General features: G+C 62.4%; 1 protein-coding gene and 1 long non-coding RNA gene across 3 annotated transcripts in view; one reads left to right on the top strand and one right to left on the bottom strand.

The window, feature by feature from the left end:
• KNDC1 (kinase non-catalytic C-lobe domain containing 1) overlaps positions 1-23,484 on the bottom strand; it is a 64,891-nt gene that overhangs the window by 2,968 nt on the left and 38,439 nt on the right. For both annotated transcript variants that reach the window (XM_077947904.1, XM_077947906.1), the window contains exons 12-29: positions 22,942-23,035; positions 22,219-22,381; positions 21,454-22,139; positions 21,136-21,280; positions 20,200-20,285; positions 18,871-19,253; positions 14,100-14,193; positions 13,925-14,022; positions 13,528-13,742; positions 11,155-11,268; positions 10,335-10,482; positions 10,047-10,226; positions 8,694-8,900; positions 7,928-8,010; positions 7,533-7,683; positions 2,778-2,900; positions 2,641-2,700; positions 1,592-1,749 (exon numbers count right to left, since the gene is read on the bottom strand). In XM_077947904.1, the coding sequence (XP_077804030.1) occupies positions 1,592-1,749; positions 2,641-2,700; positions 2,778-2,900; positions 7,533-7,683; positions 7,928-8,010; positions 8,694-8,900; positions 10,047-10,226; positions 10,335-10,482; positions 11,155-11,268; positions 13,528-13,742; positions 13,925-14,022; positions 14,100-14,193; positions 18,871-19,253; positions 20,200-20,285; positions 21,136-21,280; positions 21,454-22,139; positions 22,219-22,381; positions 22,942-23,035 (3,188 nt within the window). The remainder of the gene's footprint in view (positions 1-1,591; positions 1,750-2,640; positions 2,701-2,777; positions 2,901-7,532; positions 7,684-7,927; positions 8,011-8,693; positions 8,901-10,046; positions 10,227-10,334; positions 10,483-11,154; positions 11,269-13,527; positions 13,743-13,924; positions 14,023-14,099; positions 14,194-18,870; positions 19,254-20,199; positions 20,286-21,135; positions 21,281-21,453; positions 22,140-22,218; positions 22,382-22,941; positions 23,036-23,484) is intronic.
• On the top strand, positions 2,685-4,347 carry LOC144331371 (uncharacterized). The gene is made up of 2 exons (XR_013398463.1): positions 2,685-3,048; positions 4,149-4,347. It is a non-coding gene; the product is annotated as an uncharacterized LOC144331371 (long non-coding RNA).

Genomic DNA, 23,484 nt, shown 5'->3' with positions numbered 1-23,484 from the left:
GAGTGCAGTGGCATGATCTCAGCTCACTGCAGCCTCTGCCTCTCGGGTTCAAGTGATTCTCCTGCCTCAGCCTCTTGAGTAGCTGGGATTACAGATGCCAGCTACCACACACCTGGCTAATTTTTTGTATTTTTAGTAGACACAGGGTTTCACCATGTTGGCCAGGCTGGTCTTGAACTCCTGACCTCAGGTGATCTGTCCTCGGTCTCCCAAAGTGTTAGGGTTATAGGCGTGAGCCACCACGCCCGGCCTACCTAGGGTTACAGGCGTGAGCCACCATGCCCGGCCTACATACGGTTACAGGTGTGAGCCACTGTGCCCGGGTACAGGGGTGAGCCGCTGCGCCCGGCCTGGCCTGGCCTACCTAGGGTTATAGGCGTGAACCACCCGGCCCAGCCTACCTTAAGTCTTTAACTTCTCTTTTGCTGACTTGGGTTTTCTGATCTCTTACAATGAGCATACACTTACGGCATACTGTAAATGTTGTTTTTTGATTGATGTCTGTCTAAGAAGGGGACCTTCATTTGTCAGGTTGGGGATCCACGGGCACCTGGTGCACTGGGCATTGCTCCCCAAGTGGGGCCATCTACCGTGGAGGAGGGTGGAGCTGCCGTGGCCTGAGCAGCCTCCACCTGACCGTGTGTGGACAGCGGCGGGCGACGAGAAGAGACGGGACGGTGGGAGATTGTGTCTTGAGGGAGAGGGTGAGGCTTGGGGCTGTGGGCGCCTGAAGGCCACTGGACACAGGCCTGGGCCTCCGAGGAGAGGCTGGCCCATGTCCGTTACCACGTGGAAGAGCCTGCGTGGCCTGGGGCGTGAGCCCTGTGGGTCGTGGTGGTGGGTTTTACAGCCAGCCCCAGTCTGCGCCTCCCAGGTGGTTGGTCCCAGGTGCTGGGCAGGTGGACGGCAGGACCACAGGCTGAGGAGGGATCCTGGGTCCCACATGCACATCTTTAGGGAGAGGGGTCTGGGGGGGGCAGGGACACTGTGGTACCCAGGGTCAGGGCAGGTTGCTGCCGGGCAGCCTCTGCTGCAGAGACTCTCAGGGTGGGGTGGGAAGTGTGCCTGGGTCGCAACGCAGGGGTCCCAAGAGACCACGGGGAGTGTTTTGGGGCCATGGACGGCAAGAGTGCAGGAAACCTCCAAATTTGCAGAGAAGGAGGTGGCTGGAGGTTATCCTGGGTAGAGGGAGGTCTGAGGCTGTGAGTGCCAAGTGAGGGGCAAGGTACCCAGGCTTCTGAAAAACAGGGATAGGAAGAGAGTTGCCACCTGAGCCTGCCCCACCTGGGCGTGTGCCCACCTGAGCCCCTCCTCACCTGGGCGTATGCCCACCTGAGCCCCTCACCTGGGCGTGTGCCCACCTGAGCCCCTCCTCACCTGGGCGTGTGCCCACCTGAGCCCCTCCTCACCTGGGCGTGTGCCCACCTGCTCCTCACCTGGGCGTGTGCCCACCTGAGCCCCTCCTCACCTGGGCGTGTGCCCACCTGAGCCCCTCCTCACCTGGGCGTGTGCCCACCTGAGCCCCTCCTCACCTGGGCGTGTGCCCACCTGAGCCCCTCCTCACCTGGGCGTGTGCCCACCTGCTCCTCACCTGAGCTTGCTCCACCTGTGGGCCCCGTTGGTCATGGTGAAGCCACCTGTCTCCAGCTGCTGGATGTGCATGGCCAGGAGGTGGGCCGAGGGCAGGGTGGGCTGTGCCCGGAAGCGCCGCCCTTCCATCAGACACAGGCTGTCGCTCTTCAGGAAGACCTGGTGGTCCAGACGGGGCGTGGACCGGGGAGAGACAGGGCGTGGTCAGAGCAGGAGCCTCGCTGGGGCCAGTGCAGCCCAACCAGTCCCAGCTGGTCCTGCGTTCTCCACGCTCGGGGTCTGCCCGGCTCTCTGAATTAGCTTCCAGTCCCGAATGTGCCTGGATGGTTGGACTTGGCTCACACCTGCAGGGTCTTAAGCTTGCATGGCCCTGACGGCCGCTGGGAGGCTTTGCGCCTCCTGCCACTGAAATGGTGAGTCCCTGTCTTTGCTACTGAAATGGTGAGTCCCTGTCTTTGCTCTCTGCTGGACTCCAGGAAAGTGCCAGGTGACCCAGCTACCCAGCTTCCCTAAATGAGACCCTGGCCAGTGCAGGCCCTGCTCTGTGTGTCCAGCAAGGACAGGCAGGAGCCCTCCCACCCGCGGACAGCTGTGGCTGGGGCCTGAGGCCGAGCTCTGAGACCCAGGACGGGACAGGCTCTGGCTGCTGTGGGGCTCGTCCGTGTCATTTTGGGGGATGCCCCCTCACTTCCGCGGTGCTTCCTTGTTCATTATCTCACGAGGCCACCCCTGCCGTCCTGGGGGAGATCCAGCTTGGTCAAGCTCAGGCCCCAGCCACAGACCTCAGTGCTGTCCTCTGGGCACCTGTGCTCTGTGAGAGGAACTCAGGCCAGCAGGGCCCCGTGACTGAGCAGGGGGGACACCTTTGCACAGGCGGCAGCAGAGGCCCTGCTGGGAGATGACTCCTGGGCCTCACTGAGGCCACCCTGGCTGGGCCATCTGCACACACTCAGTGGTGCCTGCGTCTGGGCACGGCAGACTCTGCAGAGCAGGTTGTTTAGGAGGGGGCCTCGGTGCACGAAAGCCGCAGGCCATGTAAAGTGCTGGTACCTCCACGGCTTTCAGCTCCTCCATGACCTCTGCTATCTTTGCAGGCAGAATTCTCCAGGCCTGAAATGGAAGCACAGGTGAGACTCCTGCGGCCGCGCGGGTGCCCACCCCCGCCTCGGGGCCCGAGGGGGACGCACGGGGGACTGCCTCACGGCCAGGTGCTCCAGCCCGCTCAGGATCTGCATGGCTGTCGCGAAGTTTCTCTGCTCATAGCAAGATTTTGCAATCAGCAAAAATTTGGACAGCAAGTTCACCTGCAGCTGCAATGAGAAAATGGCACATTCAGCATCTTCTGGTTCAAGATGAACAAAGGGAATATTTGAGAACCTGTTAAAATCACCCAGCGCCAAGACACAAGAGCGTGAGCTGCATCACGTGTGTGGAAAGGAAGCGGCTGTGTGGATGCAGGTGAGCGACGGCTGTGGCCGTAGAGGGGCTGGGCTGGCAGGATGGGGTGGGCATGACTTGAAACAAAACAAAATAAAAGCAATGCCTGATACATGGAAAGATTTGAAAAGAAGTCCACCCTCCCTTCTCAAAAGCAAGATTGTGCTAGGACGCACCTCCCCAGGCAGCTTCAGGACTGGAAAAGGCGTCCCCACCCAGGCAGAGGCCACTGTCATGTCCACAGGCAGATGGGGAGCCATAGGCAGCTCCTTGCCCACCCCCCCCAACCCTCCACGCTGAGCCCGTGGCAGGAGTGTTTGGATGCAGTCCCTGGGGGGTGCCTGAGTGCCCCCATCCTCCGGGGCTCTGGTTGGCGGTGACGACCCGGCCGGCTTCGGTCCTGGCGGTGACGACCTGGCCGGCTTTGGTCCTGGCAGTGATGACCCGGCTGGCTTTGGTGGGAACAATCATGGGTGGTGAATGCCCCACCCAGCAGGATTCGTATTCTGAGCTGTCCCAAGAGGCTGCGTTCTCAGATCTACTTCTAGGGCTTCAAGAAGATTCTGGAGAACTCAGCTGACCCCTCCTGTTGGAGCTGCCTGTCCCTGAGGAATCACCTTGGCCTGGGCCGTCCTTTAGTGGAAACCAAGGCTGCAGAGTCCAGCTGGATGCCGTCCCCTGGCTCGACTCCTTTTTTCTTTGAGACAGAGTCTCGCTCTGTCGCCAGGCTGGAGTGCAGTGGTGCGATCTCGGCTCAGTGCAGCCTCCGCCACCTGGGTTCAAGCGATTCTCCTGCCTCAGCCTCCCAAGTAGCTGGGACTACAGGCGCCCGCCACCACGCCTGGCTAATTTTTGTATATTTAATAGAGACAGGGTTTCCCCGTGTTGGTCAGGCTGGTGTGGAACTCCTGACCTTGTGATCTTCCTGCTTTAGCCTCCCAAAGTGCTGAGATTACAGGCGTGATCGTTTTTGTATTTTTATTAGAGATGGGGTTTCACCATGTTGGCCAGGCTGGTCTTGAACTCCTGACCTTGTCATCCACCCACTTCAGCCTCCCAGAGTGCTGGGGTTACAGGCGTGAGCCACTGTGCCTGCCCTTGGGCTCGACTCTTGTCTGCAGGGACCCTGTGCAGCTGAAGACGCCTGAGATGATCCTGTGTTCGCCCCGACGGCGGCCCCAGCTCTCCTGCCCGAGTGCCTTGAGAGGGGCTTGAGAAGTGTTTACCGGATACACTTTCTACGCTGACGTCTCAGTCTGTCTCTTCATCGGTTTAAGCAGATGCAAAGTGTGTAATTTTGAGGTAAAACTGTTTCACCACCCTTTTTCATTTTTGTCTTAATCTTTTGATTTTTAATTGTAAGCAGCATGTAGAGGATTTTCCCTTGTAGCCTTTTCTAAGTGCGCAGGTCAGCCGTGTTAACTACGTCCACATTGAGCAACAGATCTCTGTGACGTTCCGTCTTCCCAAACAGAAACTCGGTCCCCGTTCAGCACGAGCTCCCTGCACCCACTGCCCACCCCCGGCGCCTGCCCTGCTGCTTCGTCTCTGGGAATCTGGCACCTCCAGGCGCCTCGTGTACGTGGAGCCGTACGGTGTCCGGGCTTCATGACTGGCTCATTTCCCTGAGCCCGAGTCCCTCGAGGTTCCTCTCCCTGACGCAGGTGTCAGAATTTCCTTCCTGTTAAGGCCGAGTAAACTCTCAAGATACGAAGAGGCCACATTTTCTTTATCGGTTCTTCCCTCCATGGACGTGGGGGTGCCGCCACCTCTTGGCTATGGTGTTGCATAAACAAATCTGAAGAAACCAAAGCCCTGTTTTGCTTTCAAACTCTCCAATCTTAGTTTTTATTTTTTTGAGAGAGGGTCTCGCACCGTCGCCTAGGCTGCCATGGTGTGACCTCAGCCCACTGCACCCTCCACCTCCGGGGCTCCGGTGATCCTCCCACCTCAGCCTCCCGAGGAGCTGGGATTCTAGGTGTGTGCCACCAGCCTGGATACTTTTTTATATTTTCAGTGGAGATGGGGTTTCGCTGTGTTGTCCAGGCTGGTCTCAACTCCTGGGCTCGAGCGATCTGCCCTCCTCAGCCTCCCAAAGGGCTGGGGTTACAGGCATCAGCCGCCGCGGCTGGCCTGCATGTTCTTAAGGTGAGAAATTTTACGCTGTTTTTTCCTGCACTTCCGTCTCCACCTTGCCTCCCTCCGGACGTCATCTAAACGGAGCCACCGAGACACTGTCTGAACGGAAACACTGATCCCCCGTTTTCCTAAGGTGAGAAATTTTACTCCGTTTTTTCTTGCCCTTGTCTCCACCTCGCCTCCCTCCAGGCCTCGTCAGAATCCCCAAGTGCTGTGATTGACCTCTGCTGCCCTCTGCTCAGATTCTGAATTTTAACAATTTTCTGGGGTCCTGAATTTACAAATGTGAAGCTCAGTGTCCTGGAACGTTCTGACAGCCCAGCCATTGATACACAATACGTCAAGACATCGTGTATCTAACACTCGTTAGATGGATGAGTGTGGTCTCACACGAGTGGGTCTCCGGCGAGGTCTGTCCCCTCCCACGTGGAGCTGAGGGGCCCATCCTGAGTGATCCGCGGCTCCCTTTTGCTAACGGGGATGCGGCAGGAGTGCCGAGCTCTGTCCCGGCCACGCTGGGCGCCGGCAGCCCTGGGTGTGAGCCTGCACAGCTCCTGCCCACCCCGCAGACCTGGACACGGGCACGTGACCAGGCGAGCGGCCATCCTGGAGACCCTCAGGCAGGGCCCCCGCAGGCTCGAGGTGGTCTCAGGTTGGGAGGGGTGGTCCTCCACCCACTGGGGCAGCTCGGGGTGAGGGAGCGCCCAGGACGCTGCGGGTTGGCCAGGTGTCAGCCAGCTGTCCTTGTGCTCATCCTCACGAAGCCCAGCTACGCGGGCCGTGTGTGAAGGCTCTGGTTTAGGGAAATCACATGTTGATGTCCCTCATGGTACTGGGAAAACCGTGGATCAGCGCAAATGGGCAGCCAGGCTCTCTGTTCCCATGTCCCGCGCTGGTGTGCCCTGGCAATAAGTCCCCAAAGCTGGAAAATTCTCCCCAAGGGAGGAGAGAAGGTGGCGCCTCTGCCTTCCTTTACAGGCCCCGGAGTTGCCTGCGGCGTTGGGGGGGCGTGAAGGAATAACAGGAAGGGAAGCTCTGTCTACCGTGGAGGTGGCTTTGCCGCCTGGCAGGGAGGTACTGCACCTTGGTGGACTGTGAGCAGCTCCTGGTTCCCCCAGAGCCTTCGGCCCACTCTGGGACGGCAGCAGGGACAGCAGTGATGGGGTTCATGGCCGGGAGTCCTGTTCCTTGGGCCCAAGTTTGCTTTCAGAGAGCTCCGACCTAGGAGGGGGTGGGTGTCCACCCATGGGCCGAGGCTGCCTCTTCCCTGCTGTGGGGGAGGGGTCCTGTCATCCTGAGTCTTCCCCAGCCCACGACAGCCAAGCCCCAGCTGAGCTCAGGTGTGAGGAGATCAGAGGCCTCTGTCATAGGGTGTCTGTCCGCTGGGTGAAGGCATCCGCTGGGTGAAGGTGCAGACCCCTGGGGCTGGGGGACTCTGACCTCCTGAGAACCTGTGGACCCTGATGCCTCCTGGGCAGGTGGGCCCCGTGAGGGATAAGCTGGTCAAGGCAGGTGACTCTCGGGGCCGCACAGGGCCCTGCCTGACAGCAAGTGGGGCAGGTCAGGTGAGGAGCCCTCAGTCCAGCCCAAGGCCCACAGGACCTAGAAGAGGCCGAGACTGGGCCCTGGCGCTAGAGCTTGACCTTGACCTTGTTCAGACCACGGAGCTGATTTGTTCCACAGACTGAGAATCCACAATGACCTTTCGGCCGGGAGGAGCCCAGGGTGGTGTCACAAACACCAGCCCAGGGGCCAGGCTCAGGCACAGAGGGGTGGGGCCCTGGGGTGGGCATGGGGTGCTGTGGCGGAGCCCAGTGCTGGGGGTGGTGCACGAGGGACCTGTGTGGTGAGCACAGGTAGGGGTGGTAGGAGTGGTGGGTGCAGCTTGCCCTGGGTCTCCAGGTGGCCCACAGCGGAGGATCACCCACCACTGAGGGGAGCCATCTGTGGCTGCAGATGGGGACATGGCTGGAGACGTGGCTGGGCACATGGAGATGTGGCTGTGGGCGTGGCCAGGCACATGGAGATGTGGCTGTGGACGTGGCTGGGCACGTGGAGATGTGGCTGTGGGCATGGCCGGGCATGTGGAGATGTGGCTGTGGACGTGGCTGGGCACGTGGAGATGTGGCTGTGGACGTGACTCTGGACGTGGGAGGCATTGCTGGGGGAGAGCTGGGAGTGCAGCTGACCCCCTGCCCCCTGTGCCCTGCTCCCCTCAGCCTTGGGTCCGGTGTGGCTCCGAGGGACATGGAGTTGGGTTCACTGCATTGGGAAAGGGTTCAGGCCATGGCCTTACAGGAGGCACTGCCACCCCCGGGCAGGTGGGCACCACGCCCGTGTTGGCCTCGGAACTATAGGGTGCCCACCTTGGAGGTGTGGCTGGTCACAATCTCTGCAGCCACCCAGGTGCTGACGTCATCCGCGTTTCTTAGAAGCTGTAACAGATACTTGTCCTGAACGTAATTGGGCAGAAATAAGCTGCAGGTTTTGGCCGAAAGAGACTCAGAAGAGCTGGCTCTGGAAGAGAAATGTGGCCCCCGTCACCCCAGGAGATGTGCAGGTGGCCCTGCCCGGCCCCGGGCTGCTGGTGCGGGGTGGGCTGGGGTCGGACCACGAGGCTGCTCCGACGGGCAGACACCGCGCTCTCGCATCTCCGGAGACAACAGCCATCTCCTGCTGGTCAGGAGCGCCCATGACACTCTTACAGGGAGCCCCTGAGACCCTCCACCGCCGCTCCCAGCCGAGGGCCCCGGACGCTCACTTGGGGATGGCGGTGCTCTTGTCCATGACGCCCAGGGCCCGTGAGTTCAGGAAGTGGACCGGGTGGCACTTTTGAAACAACTCCTGCCCAGACCGTGGAAACGAGGTTCAGGCTTCCATCCCTTAGGGCCTTGTGGCCAAGGCAGGGTCCCAGGGAGCCAGGGAGGGTGGGGGTTTCCTGGGGGCCATCTCTGCAATCCCAGGTTCAATGCCCACCCAACAGTCCACGGGGTCCACCACAGGGCTCCCCACGTGCTTGGCCCCCAGGGGCTCATGGCGTCCAGGGCAGCCCTCATGACAGCAGGTGGATCACTAGGTTGGCATCACTGCTACGTGATGTGGGGTCCCGGGATGGCAGGGACCTGGGAAGAGGCCACCTGAGGACTGGCTGTGGCGGCGGCAGAGATGCTGGGCAGGGCCCTGGCAGCTGGGTGGGGCACAAGGAACTGGGTTGGTCCAGCTCTGGCAGAGGGACTGAGGGGAGAGACTCAGCACCCCACATGGCCCTCAGGGCGTCCTCTAGTGCCTGTGAGGCCAGAGTGCTGGGCAGAGGCAGGACAAGCCCCAGCGGGCAGTGGTCTGGAGAGGACTCACAGCTGCCTGAACCTGTGCACCTGGCCACCACCCCCAACCTGTGCACTCGGCAGCTGCCCCTTCTCTGCCCGTCTGTTCCTCTGGGAAGCAGCTGCTGAGGGCCCTGTGGGCGCCGAGTGTCTCTGGGGCCCCTACTCGCAGGTGGCCGGGGCACGGATCCTCGTCCTCCTCACCTGCTGTAGCAGCGTGAGCTGGCTGAAGAGCTGATGAGTGCTGTACTCGGTCAGGAAGTAGGGCCCCTTCTCGCTGGTCTTGGTGCAGGGGCCGTAGAAGTCCTCGAGGAAGCAGGGCTTGGGCAGGGCCGCGGCGATGGTGTAGGGACGCTCCTTGTGCGGCGGCAGCACCAGCCCGTTGCCTCGGGGCAGCCTCCAGGGGAAGCTCTGCAGGGCAGGCCAGGCACTGAGGGGCCCAAGCTCCGTGTCCCCTCCAGGTCAGGGGTCCAGGGAGGCAGGGCAGGGTTAGGACCAGGTCAGGTCCAAGTCCAGGACTCCTCAGACTGGCCCAGCCAGAGACAGACAGCAGCCTGCCCACCCATAGCTGTGCTGGCACAAGGATGCCTGTCCTGGTCACTTTGGCAGGTCCCCCAGGGGCAGGATGCTGAGGGTTAATGGAAAGGGCATTTATCTCCCCGCAATGGCTTCTTCCACCTTAGTCTCTGGCCTGAGGGTCAGAAGGTTGGGGTCAGTGAGTCACAGCAGGACCCTCCTCACCTGAGCACCTGGGACAGGGCAGGAGGTGCCAGCCCAGCAGGGCTGCCTGCGACCGGGAACATGGAGGGCATATGTGAATGTGCACGTGTGGATATGAGGCTGCATGCGTGTATGTGTGGATGTGTGAGGGTGCGTGTGTGTGGATTGTGTGAGTGCATGTGTGTGCATGTGGATGTGTGATGGTGTGTGTGTGTGGATTGTGTGAGTGCACGCAGGTGTGCCCATGTGGATGTGTGTGATGTGCACAGGTATGTGCACACAGGTGTATGTGCACATGTCTATATGTATGCATGTATATGGGTGTGCCCATGTGCACATGTGTGTGTATGTGTGGACTGTGTGAGTGCATGTGTGTGCATGTGGATGTGTGAAGGTGCGTGTGTGTGTGTATTGTGAGTGCACGCAGGTGTGCCCGTGTGGGTGTGAGATGTGTACAGGTATGTATGTGCACACAGGTATATGTGCACACATCTATATGTATGCATGTATATGGGTGTGCCCATGTGCACGTGTGTGTATGTGTGGACTGTGTGAGTGCATGTGTGTGCATGTGGATGTGTGAAGGTGCGTGTGTGTGTGTATTGTGTGAGTGCACGCAGGTATGCCCATGTGGGTGTGAGATGTGCACAGGTATGTATGTGCACACAGGTGTATGTGCACACAGGTATATGTGCACACATCTATATGTATGCATGTATATGGGTGTGCCCATGTGCACGTGTGTGTGTGTGCATGCACCAGCTGTGCCCTTGAGGCTGAGCTCAGGGAGCCACATCCGCCTGTCCACGGAGGCCCTCCCCTGAGAAAGGACCCCACCTTCCTGGAGATGCCGTCCTCTGAGAGCCTCTTACAGAGGGCGTTGAAGGGTCTGGCATCCTCCTCGGCCTCCCTGGGGTTCTCCAGGTCGGTGCTACGAGGGCTGCCCTCGGCCCGCCGGTCCATGCCCACCTCCAGGAGGCCCAGCAGGTGCTTGGCAGAGCCGTCCAGGGGTAGGATCTAGGCAGAAGCACGGTGGTGGGGGGGTCACTGCCACCTTCTGGAGGAGGGCGGCACCTCCGCTGTGGGAGCCCAGGGTGCACCTGCCCAGCTCGGCGCCACGGTCACCTTGGAGGAGATGAAGTCCTCCAGCTTCCCCAGCAGCCCGCTGTTCCGAGTGAAGTCCACGGTGTAGCAGTCCTCCACCCAGGCCTGCAGGACGCAGAGGCTCCGCCTGTAGATCTTGGTGAAGGTCGAGGTGGGGTCCTGGTGGGCCCTGGAGACGCGGGGGAGCTGCTGAGCTGCCAGGATGTGGGAGTCGGGGGCAGAGGCCCAGGGGCTGCGTGAGGTTCTCCCGGAGAGGCATTGTGGGACCAGGCTCCATGAGTGCAGGGGGCTTAGGGGGCTGGGTGTCTTCTGTGGGTCCCTCCCCCGAGGCAGGAGCTGGCTGGCTGATGGCCTAAGGTGCCCAGCCTGGGCATATGGGGGCAAGGGGGTGCATGGCATGTCCTGAGGGGGCATCAGGTCAGCCCAGAGAGAGGCAGAGCCCCTCCCCCCTTGGCCCACCACCCCTCTCCTGACCCCAGCTGCTGGCCATGGGTCCAGAGGGAGGCTGGGGGCCGGCAGGACCCTCTGCTTGGTGCTCCCCCTTCCCCCCAGCTGACCTTCTGGCTCTCACTGCCTGCCCACCTGCCCTCCGCTTTCCTCCCGGGCCAGCAGGAAGAGACCCCGACTCCCCCAGGTCCCCTCCCAGAGCTCCCAGGTGCCCAGGCCACCGCCCTCCTGTCCCAGCTGCTTTCTCAGCATCCGTGTGTGTCCCCACCTCCAGCCAGACCTCCAGCCAGGCTTCCCTGGCCCCTCACCCCTTTGGGTCGGCAGGGGCCACCTCATTCTTCATGGGGGCTAAACCAGGCCCATGGGCGCCCACCCTGCCCCAGGAGCGCGGTACCTGGTCAGCGTGCTGTTGATGCGGTCGAGGAGGAAGTGCAGGAAGTCCTGGGGTGTGCAGAAGTAGCGGAAGGTGTAGAGGAACTGCTGCACGTAGCCCTCCAGGAAGGCGTCGCTGTGGGACAGGACGGGGTGGCAGTGAGGCAGCCGGGTGGCCTCACCCCAGGGCTCAGCTAGTGTTCTGGGGGTGTGATGGCATGTGTGTGTGTGCGTTCTCTTTGTGTATCGCTGTCAGGAGAATCCCCGGAGAAATTAAAGGGGGGACATGGATAACAATTCCCAACTACTTCCAGCACCAGGGCCTTTTTTTTTTGGGCAGACTTTTGCTCGTCACCCAGGCTGGAGTGCGGTGGCGCGATCTCGGCTCACGACAGCCTCCTCCTCCTGGGTTCAAGCAATTCTTGCCTCAGCCTCCCAAGTAGCTGGGACTACAGGCACCCGCAACCACGCCCAGTTAATTTTTGTATTTCAGTAGAGACGGGGTTTCACCATGTTTCCCAGGTTGGTGTCAAACTCCTGACCTCAGGTGATCCACCTGCCTCGGCCTCCCAAAGTGCTGGGGTGACAGGTGTGAGCCACCGCGCCCGGCTGAACACCAGGGCCTTTCTGAACGCGGCCTGTGCGGGACTTTGGTGTCTCCACTTGCAGGACCCGTTAGCTCTGGAAGCTGAGGGAGCCGGTGCCTCGGGACTGGGCGCAACGCTGCATGCTCAGAGGTTCTGGCTCTTCACTGGGTGAAACTGGGCCACCCTCAGGAGACACTGGCCAGGGCCCTGCATGTGGGTCTGGGACTGTCCTGGGAGCCCAACGGCCACGGCCAGGAAGCCGAGGTCCAGCAAGGCCACCTCCCACACTGGAGGAGTCTCAGGCAGGAGACGGCGTGGCCCTGGAACAAGGGGCCTGGTCACCTGCTCACCTGGGGGCCGAGGACACAGGTGGCCACAGCTCACGCCAGGCCCTACACAGCTCCAGCCCCAGGCTGCCCTGCAAAGGTGATGCCCACCAGGTCCACAGAGTAGAGAAGCCCCTCGTGACCACATGCACGGTCAGGAGACGCTCCTTTCATGGAAGCACAGTGCTCACACTTACACCGTGCAAGCCACAAACTCCACAACCAGACACGCACACCACACGTGCACACAAGCCACACAGAACTCCACAACCAGACACACACACCACACCCATGCACACACACCACACTACACCCCACACCACACATACGTGCACACATGCCACACTACACCCCACATCACACACCACACACACACCACACTACACCCCACAGCACACATACGTGCACATACACCACACTATACCCCACACCACACACACACACCACACTATACCCCACACCACACACCACACACACACACTACACCCCACACCGCACACCACACACATACCACACTATACCCCACACCACACACCACACACACACTATACTCCACACCACACACCACGCACACACCACACTATACCCACCACACACACACACCACACTATACCCCACACCACACACCACACACCACACTATACCCCACACCACACACCACACACACACCACACTATACCCCACACCACACGCCACACACCACACACACACACCATACTATACCCCACACCACACACCACACACACACCACACTATACCCCACACCACACGCCACACACCACACACACACACCATACTATACCCCACACCGCACACCACACACCACACACACACACCACACTATACCCCACACTGCACACCACACAACACACCACACTATACCCCACACCACACACACCACACACCCCCCACACACACCACACTATACCCCACACCACACACCACACACACACACACCACACTATACCCCACACCACACACCACACACACACCACACTACCCCATACCACAGATCACACACGTGCACACACACTATACCCCATACCGTCCCTGCAGCCAGTGTGCACACGGAGCGGGGGCTGCAGAATCACCCAGCCTCGCCAGTCCCTGGAGCTCATGACCCGGGTGTTCTGGCCCGGTGAGTTGGATAGAGTCCAGGCCACATCGCTGAGCTCCCCGTGTGTGTGATTTTTGGAAGCCGTTCCGTGAGTTAATTATGTAGGGCGGGTTCCCCAGCACCTCCAGGGACCACCAGGCGCGGTGCCCAGGTCCACAGGCGGCGGAGGCCACTCTGGCCTGGGGCTCTGCAAAGCTGCCGGTGGCATCTAGTGCACGTTGGCCTAAACCCTAAACCCCGATTAAACATTTTTCTAAACTAAAAAGCGCGAACAGCCTAGCTGAGGGGCAAGGGCACACTCCCCACCTCTCTTCAGCACCCAGGGCTACGTCTCCCTTTTGGGGTGAGCTTTTCTCCCGACGCACCTGGAGTACAGATAGGCCATGAGCCCCAGCGGCGTCCCGGCCTGCAGGATTCGGGCCTTCTGCCGGCCGCCCGGGTGCTTGTTGACGTTGTAGAAGATGAGTGAGGAGGACTCGTCCAGGGGGCTGAAGTCCAGCGTGTCGCAGGGCGCGGCCGCGATGTTCACGATCACCGGGAGGGCGCAGGGCTCCAGGCCCCAGCGCTCCGCGTATAGGACCTGTCGGGCGGGACACTGGCACTCGGTTGCTCCGCCCCTCGCCCCAGGGCTTCCTTCCGTTGGACCCTCAAATCAGGGCCCCTTTTATGATTTCACACGGACAGATTTGCCGCGTCCGACAGCGGGAGGCCCGTCTGAAGCTGCTGCCGCCCGGAGCAGAGCGGGGCCCGGAGCCCACTTGCCTGCAGATACTTCTTGACCAAGCTGAGGAACTGCACCCTGGATTTCATTTCTTCCAGCTGCCCTTTCAGCTTGGACAGCATGGTCTTGACGTCGGACCCTGTGGGCACAGCAGAGTGGGCAGGGGCCGGGCTGCCTGCGGCCGGGGTCTTGGACCTGTGCCCACGCGGGCTTTACCTTTGTTCCTCTTTTCCTTCTGTAAGAGTTTCTGGTAGAACTTGAGGGTCTTGCGGTAGTTTCTTTTCTCCATCATGAGCTGCTGTTCCAGCTCCTGGGGACGAAACACAGCGCCTAAGCCCCAGGCAGCCCCAACACACGTCAGCCACATCCAGGGCCAGGCCCTACCCCGTTGGGGCCTCCCTGGCCTTGGAGACCAGCTGCAGGGTAGGGTCCTATGGAGACAGAGGCCCACCCAGCCAGCGAGGCCGGCCCCGGCCTGGGCAGTGTGTTCTGCGGGACCCTCGGCAGTCCCCAGGCTCACAGGGCAGTGCCCAGTTGGGGCCGGCTGCCCCCTGCGTCCCTCACTCACAGGCCCTTGTGGGGACTGCCGTGTGACCACCAGCTTGGGCCCTCAGGGGAACCAGACCCTACCCAAATCAGCACCAGGCCCTCCTGCCCAAGCAGGCAGGGCGGTGCCACCTCTGGACACCCAAGTGCATGTTGCGGGCTGGGTTGGGGGCGGGGGGTGGCAGTATGACCTCCCCAGCGTGCATCCCGTGTGTCTTCAGGTGTCTGCCTTTTTACTTTTTAATTTAACTTAATTTTTTTTTTTTTTTGAGACAGAGTCTCGCTCTGTCGCCCAGGCTGGAGTGCAGTGGTGTGATCTTGGCTCACTGCAAGCTCCGCCTCCCGGGTTCATGCCATTCTCCTGTCTCAGCCTCCCGATTAGCTGGGACTTACAGGCGCCCGCCACCACGCCCGGCTAACTTTTTTTTGTATTTTTTAGTAGAGACGGGGTTTCACTGTGTTAGCCAGGATGGTCTCGATCTCCTGACCTCGTGATCTGGAGACGGAGTTTTTCTCTTGTTGCCCAGGTTGGGGTGCAATGGTGCGATCTCAGTTCACCGAAACCTCTGCCTCCCACGTTCAATTGATTCTCCTGCCTCAGCCTCCCGAGTAGCGGGGATTACAGGCGCCCATCACCACGCCTGGCTAATTTTGTATTTTCAGTAGAGACGAGGTTTCTCCACGTCAGGATGGTCTCAAACTCCCGACCTCAGGTGATCCACCCGCCTCGGCGCCCCAGAGTGCCGGGATTACAGGCGTGAGCCACTGCACCCAGCCGTTTTTAATTTTTAATGACTTTTTAATTTAATTATTATTATTTTTTTTGAGACGAGGTCTTGCTCTATCACTCAGGCTGGAGTGCAGTGGCCTGATTCGCTCTGTTGCCCAGGTGGGAGTGCAACCTCCAACTCCCTGGGTTCAAGCAATTCTCCCATCTCAGCCTCCCAAAGTGCTGGGATTACAGGCATGAGCCACTGCACCAGCCTTGCCTTTCTTTTAAACTTAAGCCCAACGACACAGATTCCAGCTGTCCTGTGCACATGAGCCCCTGAAGCCCTCCTCCGGGAACCCACTGGCTGCGTTGTGGTGTGTTGGGCAGTGGCCGCTGGGTTTGCCCCGGCCCTTGGCTGCTCTGTAGTGTGAGCGTGAGCGTGAGCGTGTGAGTGTGAGCGCACGCCTGGGGTGCTTCTCCTGAACCTGCCCGGAGTCTGAGTTATTGCCTAGAAGGTGGAGCCGGGGACCTCATCCCCAGGGCTGTCTCTGGGAGGGAAGCAGCACTGAGGCCAGGCAACAGGTCCTGACTGCAGGAGATGGGGGCAAGGGCTGCCGGGCTCTGCTTCATGCACAGACACCAGCTGGGGCTGAGCCTCCTGGGACGGGACTACATTCAGGGAGAGGGCGTCCCGTTGTCCCAGGATGCCTCCCACGCCTCGCCAGGCAGCCCCTCATCTGAGCACTCCTGTCCTGCGGGACAGGCACACGGGTGTAGAGGCTGGAGGAGGGGTGCCCTGAGGATGGGCTGCCAGGTCAGTGACCCCCGAGACTGCCCTTCCCTCCAGGGGCACAGAGGCAGATACAGCCTCCTCCTGCACCCATGGGGCTTGGCCCATTACTGAGGAGGGTGGTGATTCTGGTGGTGGGGTGTCTGGGAAGCCTTGGGGGCCCATGGGAGCTGGGCCTTGAGCAGCAGGTCTTAGGGGGACTGTGAGGTGCCACGGGGCAGGGGCACCTGGCTGGGGGCAGAGGCAAGAGGCGCGGCAGCCCTTGGCCCACAGCCTCCTGTGAGGGGTTCAGGAGGCGACCGCCCTGAGGGGCTCATCTGCGAACCCATCCACCAGGTTTCCTTTTGTGAAGTGCAGTTGGCTCAGATTCACACGGCCACCCCCTCACCGTGTCAGCCGCCAGTGATCCGCTCTGTTGATAGTGTTAATTTTTGAATGATTTTTGCAAATAAAAAAATGCAGGCGACATTTCTGTGTAACTACTTGAGTCCGCTCTATCTGGCGGTTCGTGGAGACGGGGTCCCTGTGCTGCCTTCTCCCGTGCACGGGTTCAGCGACGGCAGTGGGGGTGCCACGGAGGGCCAGGCTCCCGGCTACGGCGGTGTGGGCCGTGGTCCCAGCTGCGTAAAGACCGGGCCCTCTGCAGGACCTCGGCCACTAAGCCAGGTTCCCCAAGCCCTCTGGATCCCGCCCGCCCAGCCCAGTGCAACGCCAGCTCCCACACTGGGATGCAGGCTGCCTGTGGCTGCCTAAAGTGCAGTGACATTAAAGTATCAGGTCCTCGGTCACGTGAGCCGTGTTTCCAGAGCTCAGTAGCCACACATGGCTGTTGGCTACCCCGTGGACAGCGTCTAGAACATTCCATCATCAAGGAAGGGACCTGCTGGGCTGGGCGGGTCGAGGTTGGTAAACGCAGGTATCCCCACGGAGCTGTGTTCTGCTGCTGGGGCACCTGGTCCTGGCTTCTGAGGATGGTGGTGGCCACATCCCCCATGGCCTGCAGCACAGGGTCTTCGTCCGGGCCCCGGAGGTCACCCGCACCAGGCTCCATCCGGCCCCCTCACCCCCGTCCATTTGCAGAGAGGCTGATGTCGAGAAAATCTCCCGGGAAAGGTCTGTGTACCCCGAGGCGTCCGAGAACGCGGAGGTGGGTGCCTGCGAGCCCGGATGCCCACCCGGCTGGAGTGCAGCTCACGTAGACTCGTCTCGGGGCGGCACCTCCACAGCCTCCGTTCACAGTCAGACTCGACGTCCGTTAGGGGCGTCCCGCATGCGGGAACCACAGGCAGACTCCTTGAGAAGGACGGTCTTGACTGATTTTAATAAATCTACGGGAACTAAGATCCACATCACACACGGGGCGGTGAGGAGGGAAACACGAGGCCAGGCTTCACCAGTGCAGACAGATGGGGGAGGAACCCACACCAGTGCTGTTCACCCGACTCTGGGAGACACGGATGCCGGCTCCACAGCCCCAGGGCACACGGCTGGCGCTGGCAGGTGGGGGTCAGCGCTGAAAGGAGGAAACGCCCACCCACCAGCCGCTCCGGCCGCCCCAGCGAATGGCCCTGGCTGCACTGTGCGCGTTCCGGGCTGCAGACGTGAAAATCTGTCTCCAGCTTGTTTTTGCCCTTGCTGTGTTTCTGAGCCTCCTGTTTTGAAACAGACACAGTAGTTCCTCCAAGAGAAACGTGAGGCTGTGGCCACGGGCTGGACGCTGTGCATTTGGGGGCCGAGTCCTCCTCAGGACACCATGCACTTGGGGCCGAGTCCTCCCTGCTGGACACTGGGCGTTCAGGGTTCTGAGTGCTCCTCACGACGCTGGGCATTTGGGGGGCCGAATGCTCCCTGCTGGACTCCGTGAGTTTTGGGGCCAAGTGCTCCCTGGGGGATGCCGTGCGTTTGGGGCCAGGTCGTTTGGTGTCTGCTACGCAGGCCGCCCTTTCTCTCCCCAGCCCCAGGGGAGGCCTGTGTCCTCGAAGCCCCCGCAGGCCCTGTGTGGGGTGTCCGAGGTGCAGAGGCTGTAGCACCATGTGGGTCTTTCATGTGGCCCAGAAGCTGAATAGAGTGAACGTTTCACAGAGCTTAACCCCTGTCCCCTCACCTGCCCTGAAGAGACGCCGGCTCATGTTCCGGACCGAGTCATAGAGTGGAGGCTGGGAGGCAGCAGGAGAGGAGCAAGTAGGAGCCCCAGGAAGGGCTCTGATGCCCAGAGGCTGGGGGAGGCTTCCCATTGCGGCTCGGGGGTCGAGGCTGATGGTGGTGGGAGAGGTTCCTGGAGCTGATGGCCGCTGGGCCCCTCCTGTCACCTACCCTGGAGTCCTGGGGCTCTGGAGGCTGCGGCCCAGTCGGGGCTCTGGGTCACCGGCCCCGCCCAGAGTCCAGAGCTCTGTGGGCCTCTCCTGCACCCAGGATTCCCTGGTCTAAGACCTCCCTGCTGGCCAGGGAGGAGTTGCAGCTGCTCCTGACCCAGGATGGCACTGCTGGCCAGAAAGCCCAGGCCAGTCTGTGGTGACCAGGCCCAGCCTGGACTTGCTGGGCAGGCGTTTCTGGTATTTTCCTTCACCGCAGAGCGAGGCTGCCCAAGGGCCCGGAGATGGTGCCTGTCCCACAGGAGACACGGCCAAACGCAACCGAGTCACGAGCATGGAGGGGCCTCCTGTGAACCCGTCGCCCCGGCAACCATGAGAGAAAAACCCTTCCGTGCCCCCAGACCTGGAGCCACCAGGAGCACCCGTGCAGACGAGCCTGTCCCGACGTGGAGCTCAGCCCGAGGGGGCCCTGACCATCTTGACGGCCACGGGGTGGGGGCACCAGGACCAGTGTCATCCTGGTGGGGGCTCTGGGTACACGGTGCCGTCCGTCACCTGCAGTGACCGGGAAGCCCTGCTGGAAGGAGGCCCCTGCACCACCCTGCAGTGCCGAGGCCTGGGACTCACCGGGCTTTGGGCGTCGGGCAGGGCCCCGTCCACCTGCTGCCGCCCCAGGTCCTTCACGTAGTTGTGGACGTCGGCCCCGAAGCAGTCGGCCTCGTAGAAGGCACTGCACCAGCCGGGGCTGCAGCTCTGGAATCCGGCTGGGCCAGGGGACACGGCCGGGCCGCCCCCCTTGGACCCGGCCAGTCGGGTCACCGCCTCCGCGTCCGAGGCCCCGCCAGCTGGCCGTCCGTCCTCGCCAACCTCAGGCTGCTGCGCTCTCTCGGCTTTTACGGACCTCTGAGGCCGAAACCCCACCTCAAAGTTTCCCCGGGAGAGTGCCTCCGAGTCCACATCCGACACCGAGGTCCTGCTGCTGGTCCTGGCCATGGCTGGCTTCTCTTTTCCTTGAAAGAAAGAGACACGGGTTACGTGGATAGCAGCTCCTGTGGGCGGAGCCCGGGCAGGCTTTACTGGGAGGCTGCTGGTGCCTGCGTGCCCGACGCCCTTCTCTCTTGCACCCACCACGGGCGCCCCTGAGGCACTGCCGCCTCCCAGTGCCGGGGAGATGCTGGGACCCTGAACTGCCGCACGGGCCGGGTTACAGCGAGAGGCCTCTCCCCAGGTGGAGCCCCTCTCTGGGCCCTCACTGGTTCCAAACTTACTCGCCCTGGGGTGGGGCCGGGCCCTGTCCTCGCTGGCTCCACTATCAGCACTGTGTCCCTCTGCCCCCTCACGCTCTCCTCTTTTCTTCTGGAATTTAAAAAGTGGTCCCCAGCTCTGTCCCTGGCTTTCCTGCCATCCAGGAGTGCACAGGCCTCATGCCCCAGTCTGCCTGCCTGGTCTCCGACTTGTTGGAATAGGAACTGGGTCCATCACCAAACCTGGCCACGACCATGGACAGCCTGAGGGTGACCACCGCCACCACCTTGTCCCTAACACCGAGCCTGCTGGCCGGACGCTGGGACTTCCCCAGCCCGGCATTCATGTGCCTTGGGAGCCCGGAGCTAACGAGCCAGTAGCCCAGCCCCAGGGTCTTTCGGCAGCTGCTTCTGCCTTGTTACCAAAGCCCCGGGTTCACAGGCCTGCCTCTGCTTGGAGAGGGGATCCCGCCTGGCTCCTGGCGGCTCCCACTGTCCCAGTGACTGGTGACAGAGGACCCCTCACCTCCAAGGCCCCGGGTTCCTGCTCGCCCCCTGGAGAGGACGGCCTTTGGCTGGGGCACCCCTGGGGCAAAGGCAGTGCCGCCAGAGCCACGCAGTCCGAGGCCGCCAGGACCCCGGGGTGCCCCCTGAACTGTAGAGCACAGAGAAGCCTGCAGAGCTCCTGCCGCGGGACCTGCCCAGCACTTACCCAGGGGGTGCAGCGAGGGCCTCCTGCTGGACGGGGAGCGGGGGCTCCGGCTACTCTCGAGCTGTGACTCAGCGTCCTCAACCGTGCTGACAGCAAGAATGCAGGTCAGGTGGCCGTCCCCACGTCTCCACCCCTGCCCACTGGGAGGAGGCCTCAGTCTCCACAGGGCCAGGCCCACAGGCCCACACGGCCATGCGGAGCCCTCACTGGAGGCAGCAGGAGCTCACCCTCCCGGTCACTAAGGGGGTGGCAGGAGCCAATGGGGTCCCTGGATCATTCACTGCTTGGGGTCCCTGGGGGGCTCTGGAGCAGTCTCTCAGGGCTGCGGGCCGGGGAGGCTGAGGCTGGGGCTGGGGTGGGTGCACTTGTTCACAGCTGTGAGTTTACGCCACACACAGGCACAGGAGCTGCCCGGGCTGCCAGCACTGCATGGAGCTGTGAGCAAGGCAATGTGGGGTGGCCGCTGCCCCACCCAACACGGCTCGGTGCCGGGCCCTGCGGGGTCTGGGGCCGCCTGTTTGGGGGTCTCCTCTCCTCCTTGGGGCCCTCACACTGGTCCCTCTGAGCAGGGAGCCCTGTGGCCAATACTGCCCAGGCCCCCTGCAGCCTCCCGGAGAGCCCCTGCCTCATATTCCCTGCAAGCCCTTTCTTCCTCCAGAAGAAACTCAGGCCCGACGGGAAAGCTGTGGGTCGGCGCCAGGCCCGGGAGGGGCTGTGGGATGGCGTCAGGCCCAGGAGGGGCTGTGGGTCAGCGTCAGGCCCAGGAGGGGCTGCTGGGACGCCCCCCCAGCTCCACCAAGGGTGGCCCCCTGGAGACGGCAGCCAGACAGAAGCCGAGGGTTGGGAGGGGAAGGCTGGGCCACGTCGGGACAGCAGAGCCCGAGCACAGTGGGTGTCCAGGAGGGGCGGGGATGCAGGGCCGACCTGGGCACCCACCTTGGGGAGGGCGACGCCTGCCCGTTCACCACTCTAAAGAGGTTCTGCAGCAACTTCTCATCCCAGTACAGGTCGCAGAACTTCTCAGAAATGGCGCCACAGAAAGTGGCAAAGGTGAGATCTTTCAAGGCGAAGATGTACTCCCCTGGTTTTGCAAAACGATGGAGACAAGTGAGATGGTGGCAAGGCTGCTTGTCTGGATTCCTCGTGGCTGATCTCGGCTGCGGGGCTGGGGGGCGGGCGTGGGGCGGCCCTGAGTCCCCTGTGGGGCTCTCCCGGGCCCAGGCCTCCTCTGGGGCATCTGCAGCCCCCACGTACCCATGATCAGAGCCTCCAGCCCATTGTCCAGGTAGCCATCGAAGGCAAATTCCTCCTGGATGAGGCGCGTGGCCTCCTGCAGCGACGGGCAGGCCGTCCTCCCTGGGAGTGGCGAGGCGTCCACGCCGGGCAGACAGGGCCTCCGGTCTGCGGGCCGTGGCCTCTCTGCGACACTGTCTGGGCTCTGGTCATCACGTTCCCCGGCAGGGGTGGCCCTGGGGCCCTCTGGGTCCTGGCCCGGGCGCTCGGTGGCCTTGCTTCGGGGAGGCTTGGGCGGGTGGCGTGGGCCGTGGTGGGCTGTGGTGGGCCCCAGGGTGTCGGGCCTGAGACCCCCGGAAGTGACTCCAGGGGGGCCCTGCCCAGATGGCCCTGGCCTTTCAGGCAGCGAAGATGCCTTCATGGGCGGGGCGGGGACTGGAGAGCTGGGAGCTGCCGATGAGGCCTCCTCTGGCTGGTTTGCTGGGGCCCGGGGTGGAGGGCAGGGGCAGCCCTGGGCTGGGTCACTCTGCGCCGACTCCCCAGGAGGCTCTGGGGCTGCTCCCTGGGACCCCGGACCAGGCGCCGGCCCGTCAGGCGTCTTCAGGCTGGGGGACCCAGCGAGGGCCTCTGAGGAGAGCTTCTCACCGTCTCCCTCCCTCTGGCTGCCCCTCTTCTGGGACTCCTCCTGGGCCAAGGCAGGCTGGTCCCTAGGGGAGGAGCGGAGCTCAGGGAGGGGCTGCCCGTGCCCGGGACCCAGCAGCTCACGGCTGTGGGGACGGAGCTCACCTGGCCATAACTGCGTCCTGCGCGAGGACGATGGGCTTGAAGTGTGTGGCCTCGGAGGTGAACGCTGCAGGCAGCTGGGTGGCTTCTTCACAGCAGGGGCGCTGGCTGGGCACCGGCCCTGGCACAGCCACAAGCCTGGTGTCACTGTTCACCGGCAGGAAGCCTGGGGACCCAGGGGGCTGAGGGTGCGGGCGGGCGGAGTGGCCCCAGCACGTGCCACACCACCGGCTCATCCCACCCGGTGTGCGGCTGCCACGTCCCCTCCCGCATGTCCCCAGTGGCTTCCTCTGTGCCCGGCCTGGCCCCGGAACGGGAGGGTGGGTGTGGCTGGTGCTGGGGGGTGGGCCAGGAGGCGGGGACAGGCCAGAAAGACCAGGCCCCACCAGAAGGCTTGGAAGGGCCTGCTGAGGAGGGCTCAGTACAGGGGTGGGTGGGCTCTGTGTGGACTCTGGGAGGGTCTCCAGATGTGGGCTTGGGAGGGCCAGCTGCTGGGAGATGGGAGTGAGAACCTGAAACTGGGGCCTGAGGGACCGGGAGTTTTGGGAGAGATGGGGGCTGGCAGGGGCAGGCAGGCTGGGCTGCATTGGCCACGCTGGCCGAGCTCTAGACTTGCCGCCTGGGTTTCCGGGAGGTGCCGGCTGTGTCTGTCCATGCAAAGGTGGGGGCAGCTGTGGTGTGGGGTGCAGGGGCTAGTGGGGCAGCAGGGGCTGGTCGGGGCCCCACCTGGGCTGGGCTCTGGGGCTGGTGCCACACTTGGCTTCAGTTCAACCACTGAGAAGGCGTTTTGGAGGCTGATGGTCTCTTCCTCCTGGTACACCTGGGGAGGAGGCGACAGCCCTGGGCCAGGTGACCATGGAGCTCCGCCAGCACCAGCAACACCCACAGGGTGCCCCCCACCCGCCCGCTGGTGCGGTGGAGCTTCCCGATGGGGAGGAGCTGGGTGTGGCGGCCGCACGGCCTGAGCTCTGCCTGGAGAGGGAGCCTTTGGGGCTCCTTTGTCTCCCAATCCAACCAGGTTTCCGTGGGTTCCAGGGAGGGGGAGACGCCGGCACCATGTGAGACTCAGGGCCCTGGGGTGGGTGCTGGGCGGGCCATCCTTGGGATCCTGCCCCGATCCTGATCTGGTTCCCTGGGGCCACTGTGGGGCCTTCAGGAGATAGGACCCAAGTGTCCCCCGCACCCCCAGACGCACCCACCCCCAGCTCGGTGGTCAGCAGAGACCTGGGGGTGGGGCTGCCGGAGGCGGCCAGGCAGGGGCAAGCGCAT

Source organism: Macaca mulatta, chromosome 9 (genome assembly GCF_049350105.2).
Source record: "Macaca mulatta isolate MMU2019108-1 chromosome 9, T2T-MMU8v2.0, whole genome shotgun sequence".
Classification (NCBI taxonomy): domain Eukaryota; kingdom Metazoa; phylum Chordata; class Mammalia; order Primates; family Cercopithecidae; genus Macaca; species Macaca mulatta.
This window is presented reverse-complemented; position numbering and strand designations above follow the sequence as displayed.